Here is a 26,678-nt window from a genome sequence, read left to right as displayed (position 1 = left end):
TGTCCTAGCTTCTGGATTTCAGTCTTTAGCCACTTCCAGCGAAAACTTAAGTCACTGCAATGAAGCTCCTTATCCAAAAACAGAACAGGACCAAACGTTATTGTGACTCCATCACATGACTATGATGGCGTGCATGGCTTTTTCAGTCTCTGAACAGAATGACGTGAGTTATGAGCTGGTGGGTTTGTGGCGGCCAGAGACCGGCTGCCCTCTCCCCCTCTCCACGGCCATTAGCCTGCCCCAGGGATAACACAGAGCACAAGGATAACGCAGAGGCACAGGGTTAACGCAGAGGCACAGGGATAACACAGAGGCACAGGGATAACACAGAGCACAGGGATAACACAGAGGCACAGGGATAACACAGAGCACAGGGATAACGCAGAGGCACAGGGATAACACAGAGGCACAGGGATAACACAGAGCACAGGGATAACACAGAGGCACAGGGATAACACAGAGGCACAGGGATAACACAGAGGCACAGGGATAACACAGAGCACAGGGATAACGCAGAGGCACAGGGATAACACAGAGGCACAGGGATAACACAGAGGCACAGGGATAACACAGAGACACAGGGATGGCAACAAACCTTCCCAGAAGCACAGCCTCGTATTCCTACCCTGCGGATTCTGCACCACACAACGGGCTTCTCGGTGGCCCGATTTTAGCCCCGTGTGGTCTAGTGCTGACACGATCACTACCAAGGACTCAGCACTTCCATTGTTTTCTCCTTTAGGGGAAGGAGCCACTTACTTGGGCAGGACGACCTGCACCCTCTTGGGCACCATCATGCTGGTCCAGCTGTCGATGGTCTTGGTGTTGATGTGGGGGATGATGGCGGACAGCGGGGTGGAGCTCTCGCTGGGCAGCGCGATCAGCATGCTGATGCTTTCTCCGTGGTAGGGCAGCTCGATGAAGTTGTACCACAGGCCGTTGGGGGTGCTCGCCGATCCTAAAGAAATCAGAGGCAGGTTCAGCGTGTCCTTGACGCATGCCGGACGCAGTGTGAGTGACTGCCGATCGCCGGGGCAGCTTCAGAGGGAAGAGAGCGATGCGGTTTGAGAACTTCCCTTTTCCCAACATTAGCTTCCTTGGGAGACAAGGGTAAGGACAATGATCTCTTCCTTCCCTGGTAAAGAATTGCCTTTCTTCGGTTTCGACGTGTTGTCTGACAGTATGCCTTTGGGCGGCACTAAAATTACAAGAATTCTGTTGAGAAGAACTGAACTAGATCATAAGGCACTTAGCATACAGTGCTTTGTGAGAACTTGACCCTTACCCTCGGAATGAAGGGACGAATTTGAGCGGCCTTAGAAGGATTCTTTGGCTGAGCCTACGTGTGCCTGCAGAAGAGGAGGTGGGGGGGCGGGTCTAAGCAGCTTCCACTGATTAGGGCCGGGTCTGTGCCAGGCCCATACCAACCACTTGAACGTGTTTTGAATCTACAGTGCCCCCCGCGGGAGGCAGAAGCAGCCCACGCTACTGTTGGCGAAGCCACAGTCAGAGGAAGTATATAACTTGCCAACGGACACACGGCTAGGCAGCGGAGCTCCAGCACTCGGGCTCACTGTATCCAATGCCAAAGAGCATCTTCCTGCTTCACTGGGCTGACTCCCTGCTCACGCTTCAGTCAGGCCATTCACTGTCACTAAGGCTCTCAGATACTTTATGGTACTGGTTCTGGCTAATAAAAACCCAAGAATGATTTAAACCAGCATTTGTCAAAACGTTGTCTAGGGAACGCACAACTGGCAAGGTTCTCGGTAGACCAGCCAGGTTCCATATCCCAGTAAATCTAGGAAAGTACTGGGTCCTTGACTCTTATTGTAGAAAATGCAATATCAAGGCTCTGAGATACTCTGGATGAAAGCTGTTTAACTTTAGTTATCCCCAGGTTTCCCAAGCGAACTGGATTTTAGAACCCTTTTATCCCACATAAAGACATTCAGCAACTGAGCAGCATGGCTCATGGGGACGGAGGGTCCTAACTCCTTAGGATCCCATGAAACCTTTACATTCAGCTTATAATGACCGAGTTACAAACATGAATGAGGGAAATGGAAAACCAGAATTTCTAGACTTATGGGAGATTTCTGAAAAGTTTTATTAAACACACATCAAACTTTTTAAGAAGAACCTGGTGACCCCGGTATGGTTATTTAACCTCTGGGTGCCTCCTAGGATAGAGGATGGAGGTATGGGAGATGTTAACCGTGTCCCTAATAGGGCTGTTTAGATCAGTAAATGAGGAAAACATATGTAAGGGACTTAGCAAGGCCCGGCCTCTCGTGGGTGTCCCCCTGAGCCCCTCTTCCTCCTGCTCTCAGTGACCTAGAAGGACACCATATTTAAGGAAGAGAGAGATGAGAAAGCAATTTCTCTCCTGATTTTCACTGTCTTTTCTTTGGGGACAATGACCTTTGCCAATCACTGCACCTGAGACAGGTAACATCAATCAGCCAGGTCTCCACAGACGGGGGTGGGGAGGGAGAGAGATGGCAAACTTTGTCTTTGTTAGATAACAGACACTTTTAGCTGTAAAATACTATGAAAATAGCAATGCAATTAGGACGTTGGACACTGCGGGATGACACTGCCGATTCGCTTAGGAAAGAATACGGAACCCTTCATCCCTACTCCCGCCCTGCACCACACAATGGTCTCAGCAGAAACTGAAAAGTCAACGGAAAGTGAGAAAAAAAAATTACTTCCTAATAAGCCCTTTAATCCTCAAAGAAAACATTAGGTCCCCACTCTGGCAGAGCTAATTTTCAGCGACTGTGAAACTTGGGAAGTGGTTATAAATGATTACTCGAGGGCATGAAATGGGAACCCGGAGGCGGTCATTAACCACTTCCCGGAGTGTTTAATGTTCAGATAAGGGCCGGGGTCGTGAATAATAAAAACCGATGAGCTGAGGGTGTTCGAGGAGGGAGACAGCCTCTACTTCTTCCAGTTAATCCAGCCTCCACTGGAGACATCATTAACCAGCTTGGCACCCAGTCGCTCTTGTCTGCCCAGTGATTCATGTCTCCCCGGCCCGTGTCCGCCTCGGATCTCAGGAGCCGATAGCACATGTCAGCCAGGACATCTCAGAGCATACCCCTCCCTGCTTATCTTGACTGGGGGGGCTGGAGGAGCCAGGAGACACAATGACACCTGTCCTCTCCCTCCACTCTGTCGCTCAAGAACTGTGTGGACTTTCACAGTGTCGTCTTCTGGAGGGCAAGTGCAGAGGTCAAAGACACGAGACCTGGAGTTATAAAACCTGGATTCCAATCCTGGCTCTTGAAACACACTGTCTTGGGGACTTGGGCAAATTCCTTCACTCCAGGTCTTAGTGTATGTGTCTGTACAAGGGGCTAACAGTACCTGTGTTACAAAACCGTGAAAGCTAAGTGAGAAGACACATCAAGCCCAGGAGCCACAGGTGTGGCTCTCACCTACGGATGTCAGCAACCTGGTGTCTTGCGTACTTGGTCACTGCTCAGACTGTTGAAACCCAGAGTCAATCCACCAAGGGAAACCCCACGAGCTGCAGGCGAGCACAGCTCCTGGGCAGCACGCAGCACGGAAGGAAAGGGTGTTTGGGAAGCTGGCGTCCGGGCGGGGAGCCTGCCGGAGTCCCAGGCTGCCTCCCTTCAGAGCGTCCTGCCCGAGGCCCTGCACTCCGTGGCTTGCGGGAGGCAGCCTGAGTGTGCTTTAATGAGGATGACTTAGAGGATATAGCGATGCGAATGCAGAGGGCTCGTTCATTGTGAAGAGAAGGGAAGCCGTGAGCAGGGGAAAGGCAGCCTTTGCTCTTAGATGAAAGGTGATCAACAAAGCCTTTAATGAGACATAAAAGGCAGGGAATCAAACATGAAAATTATAGAGAAGATTTAGAACTTCCTGTCAGTGGTGCTTTTGGGCTGAGCCAGCTTTTCTGGAAAGCTCCCTAAAAGACCCCAATCCCTATTTTAAGTCCTGTGAGGGAGGAAGTAGTAACTGGGCTGGATGAAATGCTAAGATCACTTACCAGCCTGTAAAGTCAGAGAGATTACAGGGTCCGGCACAAATTGCACCGCTTTTTTATTACAGAATCATAAGCACGTACTCCTGTGACATAACACTATCACACTCAAGCACACGATATGACATTTTAGGTGAAATGTTCAAATTAAAACTATAAAACATTACACCCGTATAATTATGTTACCAAACATACTCAAGCAGGTGTTACTTCTGTCAGACCCTGTACTTTTTTTTAAGGTTTGTATTTATTTTTAGAGAGAGGGGAAAGAAGAGAGAAAGAGAGGGAGAGAAGCATCCGACACATGAGTGATGCATCGATCGGTTGCCGCTCACATGCCCCCTACTGGGGACCTGGCCTGCAACCCAGGCATGTGCTCTGACTGGGAATCAAACCCGTGGTTTCGGTTAGCAAGCGGGCACTCGGTCTACTGAGCTACACCAGCCAGGGCTGGACCGGCATGTTAAATATATTTACTATCAGGAAAGCCCAATGAATGAACGTTCCTCTAATTATCTTTTGCTACAAGCAACTGAATGGATTTCCCAAGTTCTTAAGGAACCGTTCCGGCTATGCTTCAGCAGATACACATTTAACAAGCACAGGAGACGGCTCCGCTGCTTGCAGTCTTCGGGCTGGAGTGGAGGGAGTCTGGGGGCTGTGGACGGGGAAGGCGGGCGGTGTAAGCCGCTGGGTGAGTGCTGGTGCCCTGTGCCGAGCTGAGCACCGGGCAGGGAATTCAGTGGCTGAGGACAGTGACACATTTCTCTGGGGCACTAGAGCTTCCGGGGCAACCAAACAGGGAAGTAAAACGAACAGGTAGGCCCGAGTGGGAAGCACAGAGGAGAGGAGAACCTGGAAATATACTGACACATACACCTGCAAACATACCTATGTATTTCTGGAATTCTGTGTGGTCTTTTTTTTTTAAACCTCTACATCTAAATTCATAACCATAAAGACAAAAAGTTTGCAACTACTTTGACTCAGCGATGCTCTTCAAGGACATTACCTTTGGAGGTCCTGACGCAGGTGTCTACCCCTTTGTGTACAGGCGTGGGCACCGCCGTGCTGTTTGTTACAGGGGAGAGTGAAGGCCGCCCCCAGGGTGTTGGGATGCGTGTACACCATGTGGAACAGAAGGCAGCTGATAAACGGATCACGTAGACCCACAGGAACTGACATTAAAAATTTTACAAGACACACTGTCTAATGAATAAAGCAGATTGTAGAGCAGACATGACAGTGTAATCCTATGCATGCAAAAAAGCCTCTTGGTCATATTTTATTTACCCATAGGGAAGATCTCAAATGCGATACCTAGCACTTAGTAAGGGTTTTTATGCTGGGAATGGAATCATAAGGGGAAATTTACTTTCTGCCTTATATAGGTTATATTTGAGGATTTTGCAATAAGCATGAAATATACTTCTATTAAAAAACAGATTTTTAGGCTTTTTAAATGGAAAAATTTCTTTCCTCAAAGCGTTTCTGCTTTACGGGACAGAGGTGAGAAGGGTTTCCCCTCCTCTTCCACTGTCTGTCCTCCCCCTTGAGGTTACTAAGTGGATCTTCTCAGAGGCCTTGATGACATCTTGGGGAAAAAGATGGAAAGACTGATGATAAATGGGATGGTGATGTTTCTGCCAAGTGCCCAGGAAGAGAGAGGCTTGGTGAGGCCCAGGACACGTCCGTCGGCTGGCCCCAGGGGCCCTGTGCACGGGATGGAGCTGGGCCTCACTGGGACTGCCCAGCCCTGAGCCCAGGTTGGTCGTGGTGGCCGCATGATGAGCCAAACCTGCCCATCTTTCTGTGAAGAGCAGTTTCATGGAGGGACTACTTATAAAGCATGGGCAGAGCACAGAGGAACCATTCAGGGCAGCACCCTGGGCTACAAGCAGTGGGACACCCTGACCGGCCTTAGGCTGGGACAGGTGAAGGCAGGCGAGGTGACCCAGAGCTTTTGGTTGAGCCCTGACGGCAGAAGCTAAGACCTTGTTGGAGAGATGCAGGGCCCTGGTGACTGCCAGAGAGGGCAGGGAAGTCAGGGGCCTAACCCCTCTCTCCTCCCTTATCCCTGTCACCTGCTGGTTTGTCCCATGAGCCAACCCGACAGGAAGCCAGGGGGTAAAGTAGCCCACAGGGGTAGCCCCTGGGGCTCAGGACAGGGTGGAGAGGGGCGGGCACAGATCAGGGAAGCAGTCCAGCGCGGAAGCTGTACAGAGCATGAACCTCTGATAACGGAATGTATTTGTACACCACTTTCTGTAAAACACACACCTACGTCCTTAGACAAAGCAGTTCTGGACTGAAACGCCTCTGGGCCATGTAGCTTCCTCTCGGGGAGCAGCTTTTACACTCGAGAAAAGCGTGTTAACAGCCATTCCTGGAAACACAGCCAGCTGAACCTTTCATGGGAATGTCTGTAGAACTCCTTGCCTTTTCATCTTTGACTATGAACTTATTTGTCTTTTTTTTTTCAGCAATAAAAACGTACAGTAAATGAGCCCCCCTTGCTTTTAACGTTGTTAGAATGCCGAGCGCGTACAAAGATATAAAGAAATGGCTTTGCTCTGGATCTGCGCTGTGGCCACGCTGGCATTCCGCCGACAGCGACCTCGGGGCAGAAGAGCCTTTTATTATTCTCAGTTGCTCTCGCGGTATGTTTCCACAGGGTTTTTAAATATATATTATCTTTTTTTTTTAATTGAGTGAATGGGAAAATTTTACTAGGAAGGTTGACGCGTGACAGGTGAGAAGGAAAGGGACTTGGTTGACTGCGTCCGTCTCGTGAGTCATTCCTTCACCAAAAGACCGGGGCAGCTGGTGGGAGGCTGGGCAGTGCCTGAAGCTCATGAATGCTGAGCATGCAAAGGAAATGCCTGGCACCCGCAGGCCCAGGCCCGGGTTGGAGACATCCAGGCGAACTCGTAAAGCAGAGAGAAGAGCAGCTTCAGTTGGACCACAGACGCTTCAATAAAACCAGGCTTGCAAAGCCACCTTTGTGGTCTACGGTGTAGCGCTGACAGCAGAGGTGGGTCACGCGTTTTCCCCGATTGCAAAACGAACACACGTTTTTGACAATTTCTAATTGAAATAGAGAAAAACTACCGCCGTTAACATCGAATCGAACATCCTTCAACACGGATCGCTACAGATGTATGAATATAGAGCAAGTATTTTACTTAAACGAGATGAATTGGCATCTGTTGTCCTATGACTTCTCTGAAATCAGACATGTAGTACAATCTTTACACAAAACTAAATCGAACTAATGAATGTGCTCCACTATGTGTATGTATCTGGCTGCCGCTTGTTTGCTAGCGTGTGACTATCTTCGGGGCATGAGCTCCTCGGCGTGGGGCTGCCAGGGCAAGGGTTCTACAAGGTCCTCTGGACCACGGCCCCCTGCCACCGACCGTGCTCAGGGCGCCCACATTCCCCACCCAGAGCCGCCACTGGGGGCTTTCTCCAGCTCCATAATGTTTGCTAAATTCATAAACAGAAATCTAATTCTTGCTTTTTTAAAATAAAAATTTAGCTATTTTTAGAGAGAGGGGAAGGGAGGGAGAAAGAGAGGGAGAGAAACATCAATGTGGGGTTGCCTCTCATGCGCTGTCTCCCCACTGGGGACCTGGCCCATAACCCAGGCAAGTGCCCTGACTGGGAATCAAACCAGCAACTCTTTGGTTCATAGGCCAGTGCTCAGTCCACTGAGCCACACCAGCCAGCACTAATTTTTGCTTATTTTTCATTTGGTAGCGTAAGATAGCCAATGATGAGTTGATAAGGCTGTTACATGTTTAATGCCCAGGTACACTAACTTTGTGAATTATCCTTTCCTCGTTAAATTTTCAACCTAAAAAGCCTTTATGTGTTGCATGTTGATACACGAATTCACAAACAATACAAAGAGTACCTTGAGCTATTTTTTGTTTAAATCCTGCCCTCCCCTCCCTTGCTCTTTCAAGAAGTGAAACTAAAAGGCAGGCTTGCTCTCGAACACAGTGCAGGCGCTCACGGGCGGCTCTGCAGCCGGCACGTGCGGCAGAACGGGGCCTCGCGCGAGTGCACTTACCGCTCCGGAACAGGGAGAGCTGGGCTAGCATCGGCACCTGGTAGGACTTGCCGTCGGCGGCCACGAACGGGCGCTTCTTCGTGTTCTCGGGCCGAAAGCGTGATTTCCACAGACCTTTAAAGTACAGGGCGTTGACCAGGACCATCCTGGTGAGCACGCCGTCGATGAGGTCTGGGGACAGCAGGCTGTCGATCTTGCCTGTGGAGCCACAGAACAGGGAAGAGTCTCAGGGCTGGGGTCACGTGAGGGCAAAGGCAGCCGCTGGGGCAGGTGGAAGGAAAAGCCAGGGGACTTCTTAGAAGAGTTTAAAAAGCGATTTTTCACAACACCCTCTTTGTCCTTTCTAATTGTTTCCCCTCACTAAAAATGAAAACAGCGGACAAGGTAAAACTCAGAGACCAGAAGAGACGTCACAGACCCTCCAGGTAGGGACCCCCAAACATTTCATCAAGAAATTCTTTTACACCTGTTCTCTCTCAGCCCCACGCTTTAGGATATTTTACTCCTCCAAACAAATGCCGCTTAACTATGAACGAATTTCCCTCTTGTTGCTACAATCTGACGACTGGTGAGGGTTTTTGTTCAGCACAAGATCAGCAGCTGTGTGGTTTCAACCACGGAGCTGATCTAATCCCAGTCTAGACAAAGGAACATTGGATGCCTTGCAATCCTATCAAAGGCAAACGCTTACTTTCTCTGGAGACTTTAGAAACGCTGTGCATTCACTTGTGATCTGTGGTTCAAGAAGAGCCGAAGTTCAAGTTGATGTCTATACTTAGGAGTCAGGGGTCAAGCTAGGTGGTAATACTAGTACGGAGGTGAAAAGAAAGGAGGCCTGTCCTAGAACTCCTAAGTTTGAAGGAAAATGATCTTCATGCGATGCGGGGATGGTCCACCTCGTTTGTGTCGGGAGTGAAGGGGCAACAACCGGGGTTCTAGGGTGCTCCCGTGAAGTCACAGAGGTCCTTCAGAGTGCCACCTGTGCTGACACTTTGGTTTCCCATTTAGGTTCTTTTTGCTCCATATTGGAAGAGTTGGCTGTGTGTGTGTGTGTGTGTGTGTGTGTGTGTGTGTGTAGAGATGTCACTAATACCCAAAGCTATTAAAAATGAGTTCAGTGCAGCCTTTAGCCCAGGTATATTTTAAAAACCAACAAAAAAGGAGTGCACGATATAAATGCAAGTTATAATATATTAAATGGTGAGAGTAAAGCCAATGGTTTCTCAAGAAGCAAGAATGTCTGACTCGGCAAGGAGAGCTTTAGGTCCTCTTAAATGAAGTGCAAGAAGATTCTGATGTACAAGAAACAAATGTGTAAGTCAATCGTGATGGAGAAGCAGACCTAGGTTTCCCTGGCCCACAGCGTGCTCAGTGAGACAGGTTCCTGACCGCAAGGGGGCACCAACGCCACCTTGCCGCAAGATCCGAAGGGAAAAGGCAGACACTATAAATAGCCATGACTCAAGGCAAGCAAGGCCTGCCTCTGGGAACAGACGGGGAAGGAAGTTAGAACCCTGTGCCTCGGGCGATAGGAAGCTGCTTAGAGTTGATCCCCCCTCCCCCCCACAGTGAATGTCTCTGCCTTTGCTGGGAACTTCGCCCAGCCCAGCCCCTACCTGCCTTCCAGAAGTAGCTCAACAGCTCAGTCTATACCCCTTTCTGACCCAGAGAGGGTCAGAAAGTGCCCCTCCGAGGAGTTGCCATAAAGCCCAGTTCTCAGCACCACCCCGACGACACCACGGCGTTTTATTCCAGACAAACTGAACGTGCCTCCTCCACAGGAACCACGAACTGCACAAGGACCAGGACCTGTCATTCATCTCCTGAAACCCCGCCCAGCTCTCCCTTCAGCGCACAGTCAGTGCTGAAGAAGTCTCTTCGGGCCTTGTTTGCTACGGTAAATGAAACCTCCGATTGCCACTGGGAGGACTAAGATATTCCCAGGAGGCATGAAAAAATCAAAAGAAATGATCAAGAGAGACGGGGTAAGAAATGCACATTTTAGAAACAAAGGAGGCACGCGGGGCACCTGCCATCGATAACTGCCATAAACGGGCACCCAGCCTCCGTCCGCATGCCCACGCACCCCCTCCCCACCCCCTTTCCCATCCATCCTTAGATGCCTGCCTACCAGGTGCCATCAGGGGCCGTGTACTCTCTTAGACAAGAAAACGAAACAAACACACAAAAAATGAACTCTGCCCTCAAAGAGCTGTGGGTCTGCGAGGTGGAGGCCGACAAAATTGAACTTGGAAAAGAGTGAAGCTGCAGTTGTAATGACTGCCTTGAATGGAAGTACTCAAGGATGTGAGTGCAAAACAGGGAGAATCTGATCCAGTCGGCAAGGTCGGGGATGGACGGGGGGCCTCGAGGAAGCTATATTACTTGAGCTAATGGCTATAAAAATAGCTCCCACTTGAACATTTGCTAAGCGCCGGGCACTTCAATAAACTCTGTATATGTATTAGGTTTATCACATGATTTAACATGACATAGCACATTGGGGGGCTGGGAGTTCACGCCACGGTCAGACTGCCATCCAGCAGCTCGGTGCCCTCAGCCTCCTAGCGCTGTTCTTAGGACCACAGGCTCAGAAACACCTCTAAACCCTTCACGTTTGTTGGTCTCTGACAGTTTCACTACAGCACTGTCCAGGATGCTGTTGAGAAGGGACGCGCCATGGATTCCCCCAAACCAGCCTGGCTCTCGTCTGCCCTCCAGAGCATTCCTTGTCTATCTCCTCACCAGTCCCTTGAAAGGTTACCGAACATTCACATAAGTAAGTCTGGAGGTGGGCGGTGGCGGTAGACAACGGAAGAACTTGTTTTAATGCAGAATGTCAGGCTTTTCCCTTGGAGATTCTGACTCAGCAGGCTGGGTCCAGCGGTCTGTATTCCAAACACACGCCCCAGGTAACTTGCATGCAGGTGCACCAGGAACCACATTTTAAGAAACATGACCTGAAAGCTGGAGTTCCCCCAAGTTCTGTCTTCACGCTTCTCCCTGCTGAGTCTCTTTTGCTTCTTCCCCTGTGCTGGTAACCCTCCCTTCTGCGATAAATGGTTCCCAACTCTACATTTCTAGACTTAACTTTCCTCTGTCATCCTAGACTACCTCTCCTCCTAGATGGTTTCACCTGGACCCCCAGTTTACAAATTGACAGGTTTTAAAACGCCGATGTTAGGCATTCGCTCTGTTTCAAGGGAGAACGGATGAGGGGAAACGAGTAATCACTATGCAGGGTGGCGAGTGCTATCATGAAGGGGAAGAGAAGAGGCACAGTCATATGCCCGTCGCCACCAGAGCACAGGCGCCTACTTCCTGCGAGGACAGAGCCAGAGGCAGGGAAGGGGAGAGAGGTCAGGCCTGAATCTTAAAGGCCGAGAAGGCCATTCCAGACAAAGGAGACAACAAGTACCCAAGCAGGAAGGAATAAGCAATAAAAATTTCAAAACAGACAAGGGCCAGCAGGCAAGGGCTCTGGGGGTGAGATGCAGTGAGAAAAACTCCCCCAGGGACTCGAGAGGAGTCGTGAAAAGAAAAGGAAGGCGGACAGAGGCCACGGGGCCTGCTGGAAAGGAGAAGACAGAGCAGTTCGCGGGGCCCCGGCCTCCCACAACAGAAGGCCCAACTGACCTGCAGGCTCGAGCTGGAATCTCAGAGCCTGACTCCCACGTTCGTTCACAGAGCGTAAAAAGTCACGAAAAAGAACCGCCCAGGGAGCCGTGAGCACTCACCCCGGGTTTCGTTTTTAACCCACGCGTTGATGGCGTCGCAGGCGGAGGCCGGGTCCTTGAAGTTCACGTTCCGCACTTCGCACTGAAACACGTCTTTGTTCCTCGTGACGAAAGGCATTTCGATCTTGGAGCCGTTCTTCACGAACATCGCGTTCGCCACCGTCACCGTGTCCTTGTTCTTCTTGGAGACGATGGCCTTATTGATCTTCTTTAGCGTTTTACCAACTCCTGCGGGGGGAGGGGGAGAGTGAGAAAATGCGGCAATATTTCCACAAGAATTCCCAGAAGTTATTGTTCAAGCTACCTCCTATCTTCGGGCAAATAACAACAGTCTAAACAAGATAATGTGAGTAGCAAGAGATTATTTTTTTTTTTTTTTGCTTTCTCAGCATCCTCATGTTAACCAAGGAAGGGGAGGAACAAGGTACAACTATTACTAGGCCTCAAAAATCCATTTTTTTTTTCAAGCATCCAATCAGGCACATTCAAGGCATTCTCAACACCTCCCCCAGGTGGACCGTGTTCCCCTGGAGGGCCTCCTTGGTGCCAGGTCAACGGGAAGACTGGCATGCTCCTCAATTACAGAGCCTCGAAGGGTTACAGGGAAGGATTCTTCCCAAACCATTCTCCTTCTCACTCAACAGTCCTGACCGCTGTTTCCTTTCCTGCCAAAGATTTAGCGCTGTGATTCTCTTTTTCTATTTGGGAAATAAAAATAAAAATGAGTAAAATCAGCATTCGAAAGACTAGAAAAAATGGCCGTGTGCCACCGTCCGAGAACAATGTGGTTTTTACTTAATATCAAGCTCAGAAAGTAAGGGGATTAATTTTATGGCGACGTGAGATTTATTTTACATGAGCCATGCACGCACGCTTCATTGGGTTTCAGAGCATGGGAAAGAGGGGAATAAGTTACAAGGGCGACATGTGTTTGTATAAAGAGCTTGTTACAGATTCTTCTTACTCTGCTTTACAGAACGACACCGTCCTGAAACGCCCTGCAGAGTGACCTTGGTGGTCTTCGGGAGAGTCAGCCTGTCACTGAGAGTGTTTTTTTTTTTTTCAGACCCTTTCAACGAGGGCAGGGGAGAGACTCCCCGGCTCCTGAGGCCTTTGCCGGGTCTCTGACAGCTGTACCCCGCATGCTGTTCTGCGGGGGCAGGCCCAGTAGGAGGGGGCAGGTCCCTTTTATAGGTTAGGGACAGCACCCTTCAGAGGCCAAGCCCCACACCTGCCCCTCTCAGCCACGTGGCCCCCTCCTCCTCCTCCTCCTCCTCCGCACTCCCTGGTCTCCTGCTGGGAAAAGATCAGAGCAGATCCTGCCTCCTCTGCCCCTCACTGTCCTGCCTCCGTCCTCAGCAAGAGCATCACTGCTGCGAATTCTCAGAGGCTGGCCCGGAAGTAGGGCCTGAACAGCCACCGGGGCTCCCTGGGATCAGTGTGTCACCAGGACGGAAGTCACTGCGGCTGGGGAGGAAGAAGGGGTGGGGTGGGGGTGGGGGCACTGCCGACAGGCCAATAGCATCCAGACTGCAGGAACACTGCTTAAAATGAGGTTGGCTCAGCAGTACAACAAACAACAAAAATCCACTTGCTATTCTGGAACTGGATTGGCTGACGGATGGCTCTAGGAAAGACCCTGCATTCCAGAAGTGATTCGCTGTGAAGTGATCAATCACCCAAAGTTTCTGAAGTTCCAAGCAAGGGGCGGAACAGGGAGTTCCAGGCATTTAGTCTTTCCAGGCTGCTGAGAGGTGAACAAACTGCAGACTCGGGCAGACTTGAACCCCACGTCAGCAGAGCAGGGCGGTTAGGCACCGGGCACCGCAGCTCTGCAGGCTGTGCTGAGAACACCAGCCACAGGGCCTGCAGCCCACGAACGCCCCCCTCCCTCGTCTTCCTCTCCAGCTGGGGGCGTCAGCACGAGTCAAGAATCCCAGAATGCCGTGGCCAGCAGAAGTGCAGGAACATGGGTAGGAAAAACCCATCGTTTTCCAACACAGTGACTGAGACCTGGACCTGAGAGATGACTGGCTCAAGGGCACAGGGCCCTGCAGGCCCCGCAGCCGGCCCTGCCCCCGCGTCCCCACAGGGTGGAAGGGGCAGGTGGACGGTCACTCTGGGGGAGGAGACCCGAGCTACAGCAAAGCCACAGTGCTGGGACACAGAAGCCCGTCAGGTAGGTGTAAATAGGTGATTAAAAACAGGGCTTTCTTTCAAGAAAACTAAGCCTTTTCCACGGGGCTTGCCTTAAAAAAATTTTTTTGTGTAGCTTTTATTTTGAAATAATTATAGCTTCACAGGAAGTTGAGTAATAGCGTATAGGGTGGTCCCATGTACCCATCATCCAGATTCTCCCACCGGCGACATTATGTATGACCACAGTACAGTGCCCCAGCCAGGAAACTGCCCCTGGGACCGTCCACAGGGCTCACTCCAACTTGCACTGTGTGTGTAGCTTTGTGTAATTTTATGTCCCAAGTAGGTCACGTGTCCGTCACCTCGGTCAAGATGCAGGACAGTCCCATCACCAAAAAGCTAACTCATGCTGCCTTCCATGGCCACACTCACTCACCTGCCCAGGTGACGTTTTTAAAAGTGTGCTCTGACCCATAATGCATCTTTAGCCCTGCAGGCGGGCAGGTGCGGCAGACGGGCAGTTTTCTTTTCATGGTTGAGAACACTGAGAGATGGGGGGGGGGGCTGACCCACAGCTGCAGAGCAAAGGCCAGAAACTAGCTCTCCTACCTGCCAGCAGCGCCACATCTGTGCCTGAGAGTGGGCGTGGCCTAAGCCCCAGCAAGGAACCCACTGACGCAGGGCCCCTGCCAGGCCCCGCAGCCAGAGCCCGGGGGGCGGGGCGGCGGTGGCAGCTGCGCGCGCGTACCTTTCACGCCGTATCTCATCACCGCGGTGAGCTGGGCCTTCGTTCGGCCGTCGGCCCCCAGCTGCAGCATCCCCAGGACGGAGGCAATCCCGTGGGGGGACACCACGATGTTCTCCTGAGGCCGGGATTTGGCGATCTGGCTGAACACTTGGATTCCTATGTCGGAGCCTAGTTCCTCCAGGGGCTGAGGGTTGAACTGGAGGCACACAGAGGGCAAAGTCACGGCGACCAAGAGCACCAAGGGGAAGTGCCAAGACATGGTTCCTGCTGGCAAGGCCGACCTGGAGATCAGATGGAAAAAAAAAAAGAGCTTTTACACTTAGCTTAAATGGACACTTTGGGGACTACTTTTTACTCAGCCAGGTAGGATTTACTGTGCTCTGTATAACTGAATACTGTCTTAACACATTGACGACAGAACTGCGTAGATTACATTGGTTTTGACCATATGCAGCTAGGGGGATGAGGAGGGAGAGGAAGGGAACTTCTGCTCTGTAAGTCCCAAGGACGTGCCAGCCACTACTCTAATTGTTATTTGTTACTGGAAACCGCCATTCACTCAATTAAACCAACGCTCACTGAGCGTCTACTACGGGTCAGGCCCTTGTCTAAGGGCTGGGCATTCAACTGCAACACAGAGGGTCAGCCCCCCTGCCTCCTGCAGCTTCCACTCTAGGGCGAGGCAGAGGCTACTGAGCAAACCAGGAAGCGCTGAAGTGACTTCGGAGGGGGGACCGGGGCCAGGACACTGACACAGTGATGCCAGAGAATGACAGGCTGGTGCGGGGCAATACAAGACAGGGCTGTTGTCGGGGAGGCCACCTGTGCTGGGGGGGGCAACCCGGGGAGAGCACAGGGATGAGGAGCAGACCCAGGGATGCGCTGGGCAGGGTTGGGAAGGGTGTGCCTGGCAGACAGACGGACGGCAGGGCAGAGCCCCGGAGGCGGGAGCAAGCCTGGTGTGAGAGGTTGGGTGGCTGTGGCTTCAGGAACCTGGATGAGGGGAAAAGGAGGAGAGGCTGGATCCTGAAGGGCGTGAGAGCCTGGTGGGGCTCTTGGATTTCACCCTAAGGGAGACACCACTCACGTTGCTATGACTGTTTTACAACTATACATCGTATACTTGTGTTCTTCACATGAACATATTCATTTCTTAAATAATTATTAGAGTACATGTAAGTGACACCCCTAAACCTATGATGGGGCAGAAAACTGGTAAATTTGTCCATTGTGAGGATGGCACTGTTTACCCTGATATGCTCAATTACAATTACAAGGGTTTTTAAAAAATGTGCTTTCTTCCTTGAGCGCTCTTGGAAATACACATGTGTTTATGAAAAAGCAAATGCTTTCATTTAATAAGAACCTAAAAGTGGCAGCTGGTAAAACAAAAGCAGAATTCACGATGTGGCTACTTTGGTTCCTCCCTTCTAGATGCAGCCCCTGTGAAGCGCGTCTCCCGTGGGGGAGGTTGGGCGTGTCTGCAGAGAACGGGAAAGAGGGGGTCTTCCCGGGCTGGGTGCCCAGGAGCGAGGGGGAAATAAGGTCTGTGTGCTCCAGGGAAAAGACACGGTGCTGGGCCCAGCAGGAGACGAGTGGATAGAAAGCTGTGGTGTACAAGCACAATGGAATATTACTTGGCCATAAAAAGAAGGAAATCTTACTTTTTGCAACAACACAGGTGGATCTAGAACAGCGATTTTCCACCAGTGTGCCACAGGAATTTTTAAAACATTCGATACCTGACTTTTTAGTCAAGGGCACTGACCTCTTTTCCCTTAGATTGTCAAGAAAAGTGGTAACAGCCAACCCAACAATAACCATCCTGTGTGAATCACTCAAAATCATACCTTTTTCTTGTGTGGTCGGCAAAAACTCTATTTTTTGGTGTACTGTAGAATTTTGGTAATTAGCGCATGCCGCGAGATGGAAAAGGTTGAAAATCACTGATCTAGAGGGTATTATGCTAAGTGAAATAGGTCAGACAGAGAAAGACAAATACCATGTGCTTTCACTTATACGTGGGATCCAAAGAGCAAAATAAACACAGAACAGACTCACAGACACAGAGGACAGACGATGGTTGTCAGAGGGGAGGGAGGTTGGGGGGCCGGATGAAACAGATGAAGGGATGGAGGAGCACAAACTGGTGGCTAGAGCACAGTCACAGGGATGTGAATTGCAGCAGAGGAAATGCAGTCACTGACATCGGAATAACTGTGTGCGGGGCCAGGTAACATCGGGGCGGGAAGACCGCTCTGTGAGAGGCACATGACTTTCTCACCACCATGCTGTGCATCTGAAACCAATGCAGAGTAACGCTGACTGTAAACTAATAGAAAATGAAGTGGGTCGGACTTTAGAGATTAGAAAAGAAAAAAAAAGAAAGAAAGGGCACTGGGGCAGCGTCAGGCGAAACTGGCATTTGGTGCGTCCTCACCTTCCTTTCTACGCGCTCACTTCCTGTCACCTCCAGATCATAGTAGGTGTTTAATAAATACACATGGAATTAAACCTGAGGGCTTATATACGTCCTATTTTTACTAATTATTTTTCATTGCCACCGGAATTACATTTATTGAGTGGGACCAGGAAAATGTTTGTGTTGAGTCCCGAGCCCCACTGTTCACGCCAGACACTTCTCAAGGAGGGGGACATTCGCTGGGGTGGCAAGAGGGCTGGTGGTGAGAATTCCCCGCCCACCACACCCCCATGCACAGGGCCACAAGGTGAACCACCAGGCCGGCATTCCAGGTGAGCTTGCAATTTTTTTTTTTTTTACATTTTGTGAAACAAGCACATTAAAAAAAATACAGAGCATTCAGAGTTTCTCTGGAGCTTTTTTAGTAAAATAATTGTGTAACGGCAGCCTGTCTAAATTCAAAACAGGTGAGTGAACTACATATGCTCCTACTGGGGGCTCTCCTACGGCCAGCATGGCCTAGTTTGACTTTGGCACCTAGGACCGGCTATAATACTCTGACAATCCCTCGCATTTCTTTCAGCCTGTTGGACTTTGGAGAGCTTCCAGATCCTGATAATGGAAGCTTCACTAATTTTATCTAAAAAGTAGACATTGTATCCGTCTTCCCTCCCTCCCTCTTTTTTCTTTCTTTTTGGAGAGAAATGTATTCCTTAAAATGAAATACACCAAAAAGCCATTAGAAGTCTAAAACAATTTGTATGATCTCTTACAAATGGTCAAATCCGGTGATTGGCGCAAACTCCATCAATCTGAACTGGCTCTTGCATCACAGTCCCTTGGGGCCCCCACCTCCAGCATGCTGTGTCATCTGTAACCCTCAAGCCTGCACGAGAACTCCTCCCGGATTAGCAAATAGTTGAATGAATATTCGAATCTGCACACTCGTAAAAGACATCAAATTTGTTTTGCCTCTGATCGCTGACGGTGGATTCACCTCAATGTTATAGATTTATGTAGAAGGCTGTAAAACAGGTATTAAGGATCCGGAACAGACAGAAATGTAACAGCTCCAATATTTTAAGAACCATCAAAGACAACCTTCTGAATAAACAGCCATCTTATTTAGCAGAATTTTGCTTGGTTAGGAAGTTTGGCTGAAAGAACAGTTCCATTATGAAGTGGGGGAGGCGGCCACGGGTGTTTTCCTTGGTTTCTTGGGTTTGGGGAGTTTGTGGGAGCTGCCTCAGGGCAGTTTCATAATCGTGCATTGGGACAGTGTCACAGCTGTGTGGGACCTGGACTCAGAGCTAGTTTTGATGGATGTTGTGGGCACAGCTTCTTCTTGGACTCAGTTTCCTAGGCTAAATGCTCACTCGTCTGAACTCACCTGGCTTGTGTACACATCAAAGACTAAGCTTTTACTTCGCTCCAAAGTTCTGTTGCCAGGAGAGTGGACACTGATCCACAATTACTCCAGGCCTACGAAATTCCTAATACAGATGTATATTCATGTTCAAATAGATGATCTTTCGCATGGACTAACTGTTGGTGTTATTAAGCTTTAAAATGCTTAGTTTCTAGAGGACAAGCAGATCCTCATTATGGGAAGAACATGGTTAACATTCTGTTTATTTTTAAAAGAAATTATACTTTAAACTTTCAAATAAGAGAGAAAGAATCAAGATGCTGCCCAATTGTATTGCATAGCATCAATATGTTTCCATTTCCTGAATAATTTGTTCACAACAGTAAAAAGAAAAAAAGATTCTAGTTTAAACCATCATGGAGGAAGATCCTAAACCTATAAATAATGCCATCATTACCGGCGCATCCTTCCAAATGTGGGTTTCTTTCCCCCCACAAACTTCTGGTTTCTCTTGCTCCAAACCTTTCCTTCTCAGAGTGGAAAAAGTGTGTGAAGTGACTGGGCACTACTTCGAGCTTTAAGTGAGATTTAGTGGAGCGAATAACTGCTGGTTGTTTTGCGAACGCCAGACGCAGGGCGCATCCCTACATTTATAAACAAACGTACCACTCGCCAATGGCAGGCAGAGTGGCACGCTCTTCTCAGACCCCTCTCCCCGCCCCTCCCCCGTCTTCACTCGCCACCGCTCCACAGACAAGATGCGCAAGCCTGTAGCTCAAGTCCTCAGCCGGACGTCAGTGCCATACTTTCACTGTTGGCTGCGTGTCTTCACCTGGTCGTTCCGAACACTGTCTTGGCCTAGGAAACGCTAGTCTGTGAAATCTACCAACTCTCCTCTTGCAGGGGTGTCCAGCCTTTTGGCGCCTCTGGGCCACACTGGAAGAAGGAGAGTTGTCTTGGGCCACACAGTAAATACACAAACACTAAGGAAAACTGATGAGCAAAAAAAAAAAAGGGTTTAAGTAAATTTACGACTTTGTGTTGGGCCACAGTCAAGGCCAACCTGGGCCTCATGTGGCCTGTGGGCTGCTCATTGGAACCCCCAGCAGGGTGGCATTTCCTGTTGCTAGTCCTCGGTCTTGCCCACACCTAGACTTTGCTTCTCTCCCTTACCCTCCACCTACCGAACACCAGAGCTGCCCCCAGCCCTCCCCATGGCTGATGGGAAGCTTTGCCTGATCAGCCCTGATAGGGCTACTCACTTCCTTCTCTGAACTCCCGTACCATTTCCGATCTGCACCTCTCACTTTGTTTTACAAGTATGTTTTTTTTCCCCTCCCTACCAGACTGAAAGCTCATGGACACCCAGGGCCATGGCAGTTCAGAACCCTGGTGCCCACAGGGTCTTCTTTGGGGACCCACCGTTGGTACATGCTAAAGCAGAGGTTGACCCACGGAACTAATCCAGCTGCTCAAGACGTTTGGTGTAGAATACAAGGCATTATAAAAATATTTAAGCGATTCAAAATGAGAAGATGCCACATGCAACCTAGATTTTGAGTTGTTCTCAGGAAAAACGAAGGTGAATGGGAGTTCTGGTGACATGGAGTTCTCACTGCTCAGGCAAACATGCTGCGCAGCAACCACGCCCTAGGGACTGGGCGCTGCTTTCCCGTGAACCACAGGGAGCTCCCTCCGATCCCTGCTGCTGACACTTAAGCCACCTCTCCACGCTGTGGAGCACCGTGGCCAGACCCCTGAGCTGAATGAACACCAATATGTGGAACAATGGGAGACGAGCAGCTGGCCACAAAAGGGGAAGCTTCGTTTCAGCCTAATAAATTCTTTTTTACAAAATAAAACATATTTTATATACAACACATGAGCTAATGAGATATGTTGGCTCTATTTACTATAACAAATAAGATGTAAACAGTCTGGGGAGGAAAAAAAACACCAGAAAGACTCTTCGGGCTCCGTTGCTTAGCCCGATGATTCGCATCTGTTGTAGGAGGACCCGAGAGTGTCTAGTTCATGGGAAATCCCTTTCATTCTCTAAAAAATGACTAAAGGGATGCATGCTATTATCTACGTATTTAAAATCTTTATGCCATGAATGATTTCAAATATACGCAAAAATAAAATAAACCCCCAATATCCAAATAAAATAATTACCAACTCATGGTTCTATTCTATTTCTTCTAAAATCAAAGATTCTTCTGAAGCAAATTGTAGACACCATATAATTTTAAAATATTTTTGACACATACTCTAAACCTATGGAATGTATAACATGTATACATCTGTATCTGTCTTTATATATACACATACACAGTATCATTATCCCACTCAAAAATCAGTAATTCTTTTATATGTTAAATATCTAGATGGTATTCAAATTTTCCCAATTCTCTTGTATATTTTTATAGTTTATTTGAATCAGGAGCTAACTAAGCTCCACACACTGGTTGATAGGTCTCCTGTCTTTTAAAAAAATCTTCTCCTGGTATCTTTAACTTTTTCCTTGGAACTTTTTGGTTGAAGAAACCAGGCCATTTGTTCCATTGAGTTTTCCACGGTCTAGATTTTGCTGACTGTTCACGTGACACTGTCTTCTGTGCTTCCTGCCCATTGGTGGGCCTGGAGCAGAGGTCCTCGTGTTCCTGAGTCAGGTCTGGCCACACTCTCTGATTTGTCAGCGGCTGCATCCGAGCTCCTACAGGTGGCAGAAATGAGTTGCTGGGCTGTGACAGAGACCGCATGGCCATCCGACCAGCAACGCCAGAAACTCAGTTACTACTTGGCTCTTTGCAGAAATTTCGTCACCTCCACTCTACAGATGGATCAGACTCAAATTTCTTTCTTTGTGAGAATGTTTCTTAAAGGCATTGTACCTGGTGCTGGAAGGGGACAGTGGCTACTTGTGTGTGTGTGTGTGTGTGTGTGTGTGTGTGTGACCTTAGCAGCTACTCACGATCATTGCTTAAGAGTATTATTAGGGGTTCCCTAATGGTGCTACCATAATTCTAACTTTCCTTCTTCATTAGCTGGAGCACTTCTATAAAAAGAAACTTTCCATAACCAACTGTTGGGTTATCCTGAGGTTCAGTTTGTATAGCCAAGGCAGGATAAATGCTTGAGTCATTCCCTATATTGTTCTCACAACAATAAGTTGGTTATTCAGCATTTTTAGAGTTGACCATAGGGGTTTTGTTTGTTTTCTTAGTAGAAAAACTCATGTTTTAAAAAACATTTTAAAGGCCTTGATCCACTTAAATGTTATTGCCCTTACGGATGTTCAAGCCAAGACTTTCCAGTTTGGCCCCTGAACTTCTCGCGTGACCTGCAGGCTCATCCTGCACACTTGCTGCCCCAGGTGGGATCAGCCACTTCCCTAGGGGGCTCTGGTGCCGTCTAGTGGGAGACGGTAGTGAGAGACCACAATCCGAGTCTGCCCTCCTAATAAAACTGTAAGCTAACGCTGGAAATACCGAGCATTGCTAATGTGGAAAGCCCGACATGCGTTTACATCACTCTCTGGACCCTATCCAAATACTGAAATCCAAATGATGAAAGACGGGCTGTTTACCCATGAATCGGTGTGCCTCCCACAGCCCTGGAGCCCCAGGGAGGCACACTGGATGATGAAAAGATTGGGGAGTGAGCTGGGCATTACGGTGGGGCCAGAGTAATCAAAACAGATCATCCTCCTGTGAAGGCAGCGAGTCTCATCCTCAGAGTGGGATGCGAACTACGCGAGTGTCTGAAATGAGCTGGCACCCAGCATGACAAGGAGAGTCCCCCGATGCATCTTGAGGGGGGGTAGGTATGACAACCAGCCCCTGCCCCCCTTAGTGAAAGGTGACATTTTCTCAAGGACTGGGAAAGCTTTGATATCCTTCTGGTCTCTGAGTTTCCAGGATCCTCATTCTGAGGACCGAGAGCCCCTGTTATGCCATCTTTGGACTAACCATTCCTCCCACAGCAGGTAGAGAAAAACAGTACATCAGATTATATGAGAATCATGACATCTTCCAACAGTTGTTTTGGGGTTTTTGTTTTTTTTTTTTTTTTGGACAGTTTTTCTTCCCAAAGAAATCAATGTGAAAGAAAGGTATTAGGCTGCAAACTGAGACTAAGTGGCCTTAAGTAGGACTGACCCGCCGACAGTCGAGCCAAATGTGTCTCACCAGCACCTTTACCAACAGGCCGAGCTCTGACTCTCCAGGGTGTCTGCCAGCGGGCATTCTAGGGACTTTCAGGGGTTGGCCCACAGTGAGGAAGGCTGATCTGCAGAGTGACAGGGGCTGTGAACGCACAAGCCACTGGGGCTGAGCCTCAAACACAGTCCTGCGATGGCGAGAGGGCTCTGGTCCCTCGGACCTCCGCAGGCGTTCCTGAGACGCATCCTCCCAAACCCGCCTTCCCTTTCCAGACGCCTACCCCATTCTCCTAAGAAAATGAGATGAACTCGCAAAACGAAAGTGCATTTGGGTGCCCTGGGGAGTGTGGGCAGTGTTATCAGAATGAGTCAGCACCTTCCCAACCTCGGAGGAGAGACAGGAAGTGCCGACTGACCAAAGTGACCGCAGTGCTGGTTTGTGCTCCTTCAGGCTCCCGGGGAGTGGCAGAGAGACCTCTTGGAATTCCCTCTTACATTTTTATCAAACGTCAGCATGTATGACTTGATCTCTGATGAGAATTAATTTAGCCAAAAATAAACCTAAGAAGAAGACTCAGGAAAGAAAGGCCCACCCACTGAAATGTGTGGCCGCAAAGTCTAAAAGGTTCCTTCAATGCAGAGACACACGTTTTGCTGGATACAGTCTCACTGACATCCAAATGCCTTTCATCCACGCATTATTCATGCTTAAATCTCTATGGGGGTGCAGTGGGGAGGCTTGGAGCAAGAAGAAGGTAACTGGGGCTTTGCTACTTGCTTCTTTTAAAATACAAGCCTGTGGGGCATTTAGTCCGTTTTCCTCTAAGGGTGAGGGAAAATGAACCTAAGGTTCAAACCCCAGTTCTGCTCTCTACCAACCAAGAGGTCCAGGGCAGGTCAGAACCTTGATCAACCTCAGCTTTCTCCTGAAATAGAGGAAATCAGACTCCAAGGGTGGCCGTGGGAATTTCACGAGCACCAACAGAGAGACAGAAACTGGCACAGGATCCGACTCAGAGTAAATGCTGGCTCCCCTGCTTGTCTTCCGCCTGAAATAGTCCCTGATATTTTTTCCCAACAGCGACTTAGAAAGTCTCAAGGATCGAGCTAAAAAAATGGATCAAACAGTACTTCCATTTTGATCAAGTCCTGTTTGTGCCTTTACAGCTTCCTGAGACTATTGGAGACATAGAATAAGACAATGCTGGTGTGTTTTAATGTCTCTGGGAGAGAATGGAAGAATTGAATCATGATGGGGGGTAGAGGTGGGCAAGTATGTTCCAAACAACCTTTAATGAGGCTGAGATATGTTTTTCAATCACTAAATCTGTTTTATTTATGGTATCAAGTCCGACAGACTTCCCTATTGACAAATCTTTAAGGTAACAACAGTTCAAACAGGTGATTTCCTAATCAATAGCCAAGAGACCCCTCGGGACATCATAGTGATACTGACCAGTGGTTCTCAATCTTTAAAAGGAGGAAGAGCCTTTTGAAGGCATGAAAAAGTATTCAATACTTTATGACTAGGTGCATTTGTAGTACTTATAAAAATACATGATAAAAAAACTATCATGAGTTCATAAACACTTTAATAAATTGCAAGTTGTCTTTGTCTATCATAGCAGCTGGATACCTTTCAAAAATCACATTTGAGATATTATTTAGTCTATACTCAGAGCTGGACCATGAACATGATTTTTCTGGTTCCTCAGAATAAGTGATGTTGATGGGTCTTCAGTTCATAGGCGAGAGATGAATACTCTCTAGATTGTTGCTAGTAAAAAATGGGGAGTAAGTATTAGAAGTGTAAATTAATAAAAGTCTTTCTGAAAGGCAATTTTTGGCACACATAATCTTAAAAATGTGTTTACCTGTTGGAACAGTAATAGCCCTTCTATCAGTCAACCCTAAGGTAATAATCAAAAGGATTTGGGTCTAAAAATGTTCACTGCGGAGTTATTTCTAGTAGTGAAATCACTGCAATAGTCTTTGCAATAAAGAACTGCGATAGGAATGATCATTGCAACCTGAATTTCCAATGGAAGGGACGCTGTGGGTGACCTTTCACGGGCTTTGCACACTTCTCTCGTCTGGCACTTTGTTGTTAACGGTTTGCACCTGCCACCTTCAGAGAATTGCTGCTTGCGTTGACGCCATTTTTTTAGTGGGCTTTAAGTGGATAGGAGTTGACATACACGACTCCCCTGTGCCCCCCACCCTCCAGGGGCCAGCAGCCACTGCCCGCCGACCAGGGAGCACAGGTGGCCCAGATCAGCAGAGCTCTGCAGGGTGGTTAGACTGAGGGTGGGGCTTCACCTGACAGCGCCCCCTGAATGGCTGCTCCCCTTTCTAATCCCCACTCCCCCCAGTTTCTCTCCATGTCGCCTGGGGACCCTTCCTCAGTGAATCACTGGCACTTTATCCTCAGCTCAGGAGCGCATCTGGGAGCCCACGATCTATGACACCCGACAGGAAGGGTCAGTTCTCAACGTCCTTCTAACACCGCTTCACAAAGATAGATGGTAACATGTTCTGCATATATCTTAATTGAGAAAAGAGAGCTGTGGTCTAGTTAACTATGTAAAAACAATACACAAGCACAAAAAAAAAGACTAGAAAGATGGACATCAAGATATTATCTAGATACTTTTACTCCTGATGGTAGGAATGTGATATAGATGATTATTCTTTATATGGTCCTGTCTATTTTTCAAAATTTATACAGCGAACAGATCACATAAAACAAGCCACCCTTTTCTGTTTATAAAAACGCAGCAGCGGGACCTCGGGCCGGCTGAGATGTGCAGTCAGGAGGGACAGAGAGGGCCACAGAGCCCCCAGACAGTGCTTCAGCCACTGGGTCAGAAAACTGGAATTAAAAAATCCAGTTACTGGAAAAGCAGAAAGCGTTCAGAAACAGTATAGTGAGAGCCCTTTATCCACGCGAAAATGAATGTTTCAGCCCATGACAACCCACAACCCATGTCATACCGAGTTTTTTCAGTGAGTGGTGCAGAGTTCTGTGTTTTTTGTTTGTTTTTTAAAGATTTTATTTATTTATTTTTAGAGAGGGAAGGGAGGGGGAGGGAGAGAGAGAGAGAAAGAGGGAAACATCAATGTGCGGTTGCTGGGGGCCGTGGCCTGCAACCCAGACATGTGCCCTGACTGGGAATCGAACCTGCGACACTTTGGTTCACAGCCCGCACTCAATCCACTGAGCTACGCCAGCCAGGGCTTCAGAGTTTTATTTTGATGTACATGACTTGAACCATTCTTGTGACTAAACCTATATATCATATATCCAGTGTCAGGGACTACAGTTGATTGATTTTTTAAAATTCCCTGCATGTAGCATAGTACCAGGTATACAGCAGGAACTCAGTAATGTTTATGAAATAAATTGTAGTTCAGTGGAAATGAACTGATCTCATTACTATTTTAGGTAGCGGCAACTTTTATTGCTAACTTTAAAAATTCCAACTTGCTTAAAACTCGTGGAATACAGTCTGAAGTCCTCAAAACTAATGGCCGTGATTTATTGAATGTCTACCACATGCCAGTCCCTGTACCTGGAGCTTTTATATTCAACACATGGCCGAACCCTCAACTTAGGAAGCAGGCGTGCGCATTTACATTTTACAGATGATGAAGATGGAGGTCCGGAACTATTACTTAACCGGCCCAAACCGTGCAGCTTGTGGCAGATGAAGAGCTGTCTGAAACGGACCTTCATAGCCAGCATGTCCGACGTGCTGCCTCTTGTGATGGGGTTTAAAGGGTCAACCAGGGAAAAAGTGAAGGAACACTGCCTTCTTTCTGCCTCTCGGTCCAGCGCTTAAATCGTCAAATGCTCGGAGTAAACAAGTGACCACAGCTTTACAAGGCCCAAGAATTGAAGGGCATGTTTGTTACTCTAGTGCCGTGGTTTTCACCTCGGAGGGGGGCTCCGCCCCCCGCCCCCCCACCAGGAGGCATCTGGCCACGTCTGGGGACGTTCTGGTT

General features: G+C 48.6%; 1 protein-coding gene across 1 annotated transcript in view; it reads right to left on the bottom strand.

The window, feature by feature from the left end:
* Positions 1-26,678, bottom strand: part of SERPINE2 (serpin family E member 2) — a 55,992-nt gene that overhangs the window by 8,057 nt on the left and 21,257 nt on the right. The window contains exons 2-5 of the mRNA XM_045853687.1: positions 14,721-15,001; positions 11,834-12,061; positions 8,097-8,294; positions 760-958 (exon numbers count right to left, since the gene is read on the bottom strand). Coding sequence (XP_045709643.1) covers positions 760-958; positions 8,097-8,294; positions 11,834-12,061; positions 14,721-14,979 — 884 coding nt within the window. The 5' untranslated portion in view covers positions 14,980-15,001. The remainder of the gene's footprint in view (positions 1-759; positions 959-8,096; positions 8,295-11,833; positions 12,062-14,720; positions 15,002-26,678) is intronic.

This window comes from Phyllostomus hastatus, unplaced genomic scaffold (assembly GCF_019186645.2).
Source record: "Phyllostomus hastatus isolate PE091 unplaced genomic scaffold, TTU_PhHast_1.1 phas_contig_137, whole genome shotgun sequence".
Lineage (NCBI taxonomy): Eukaryota > Metazoa > Chordata > Mammalia > Chiroptera > Phyllostomidae > Phyllostomus > Phyllostomus hastatus.
This window is presented reverse-complemented; position numbering and strand designations above follow the sequence as displayed.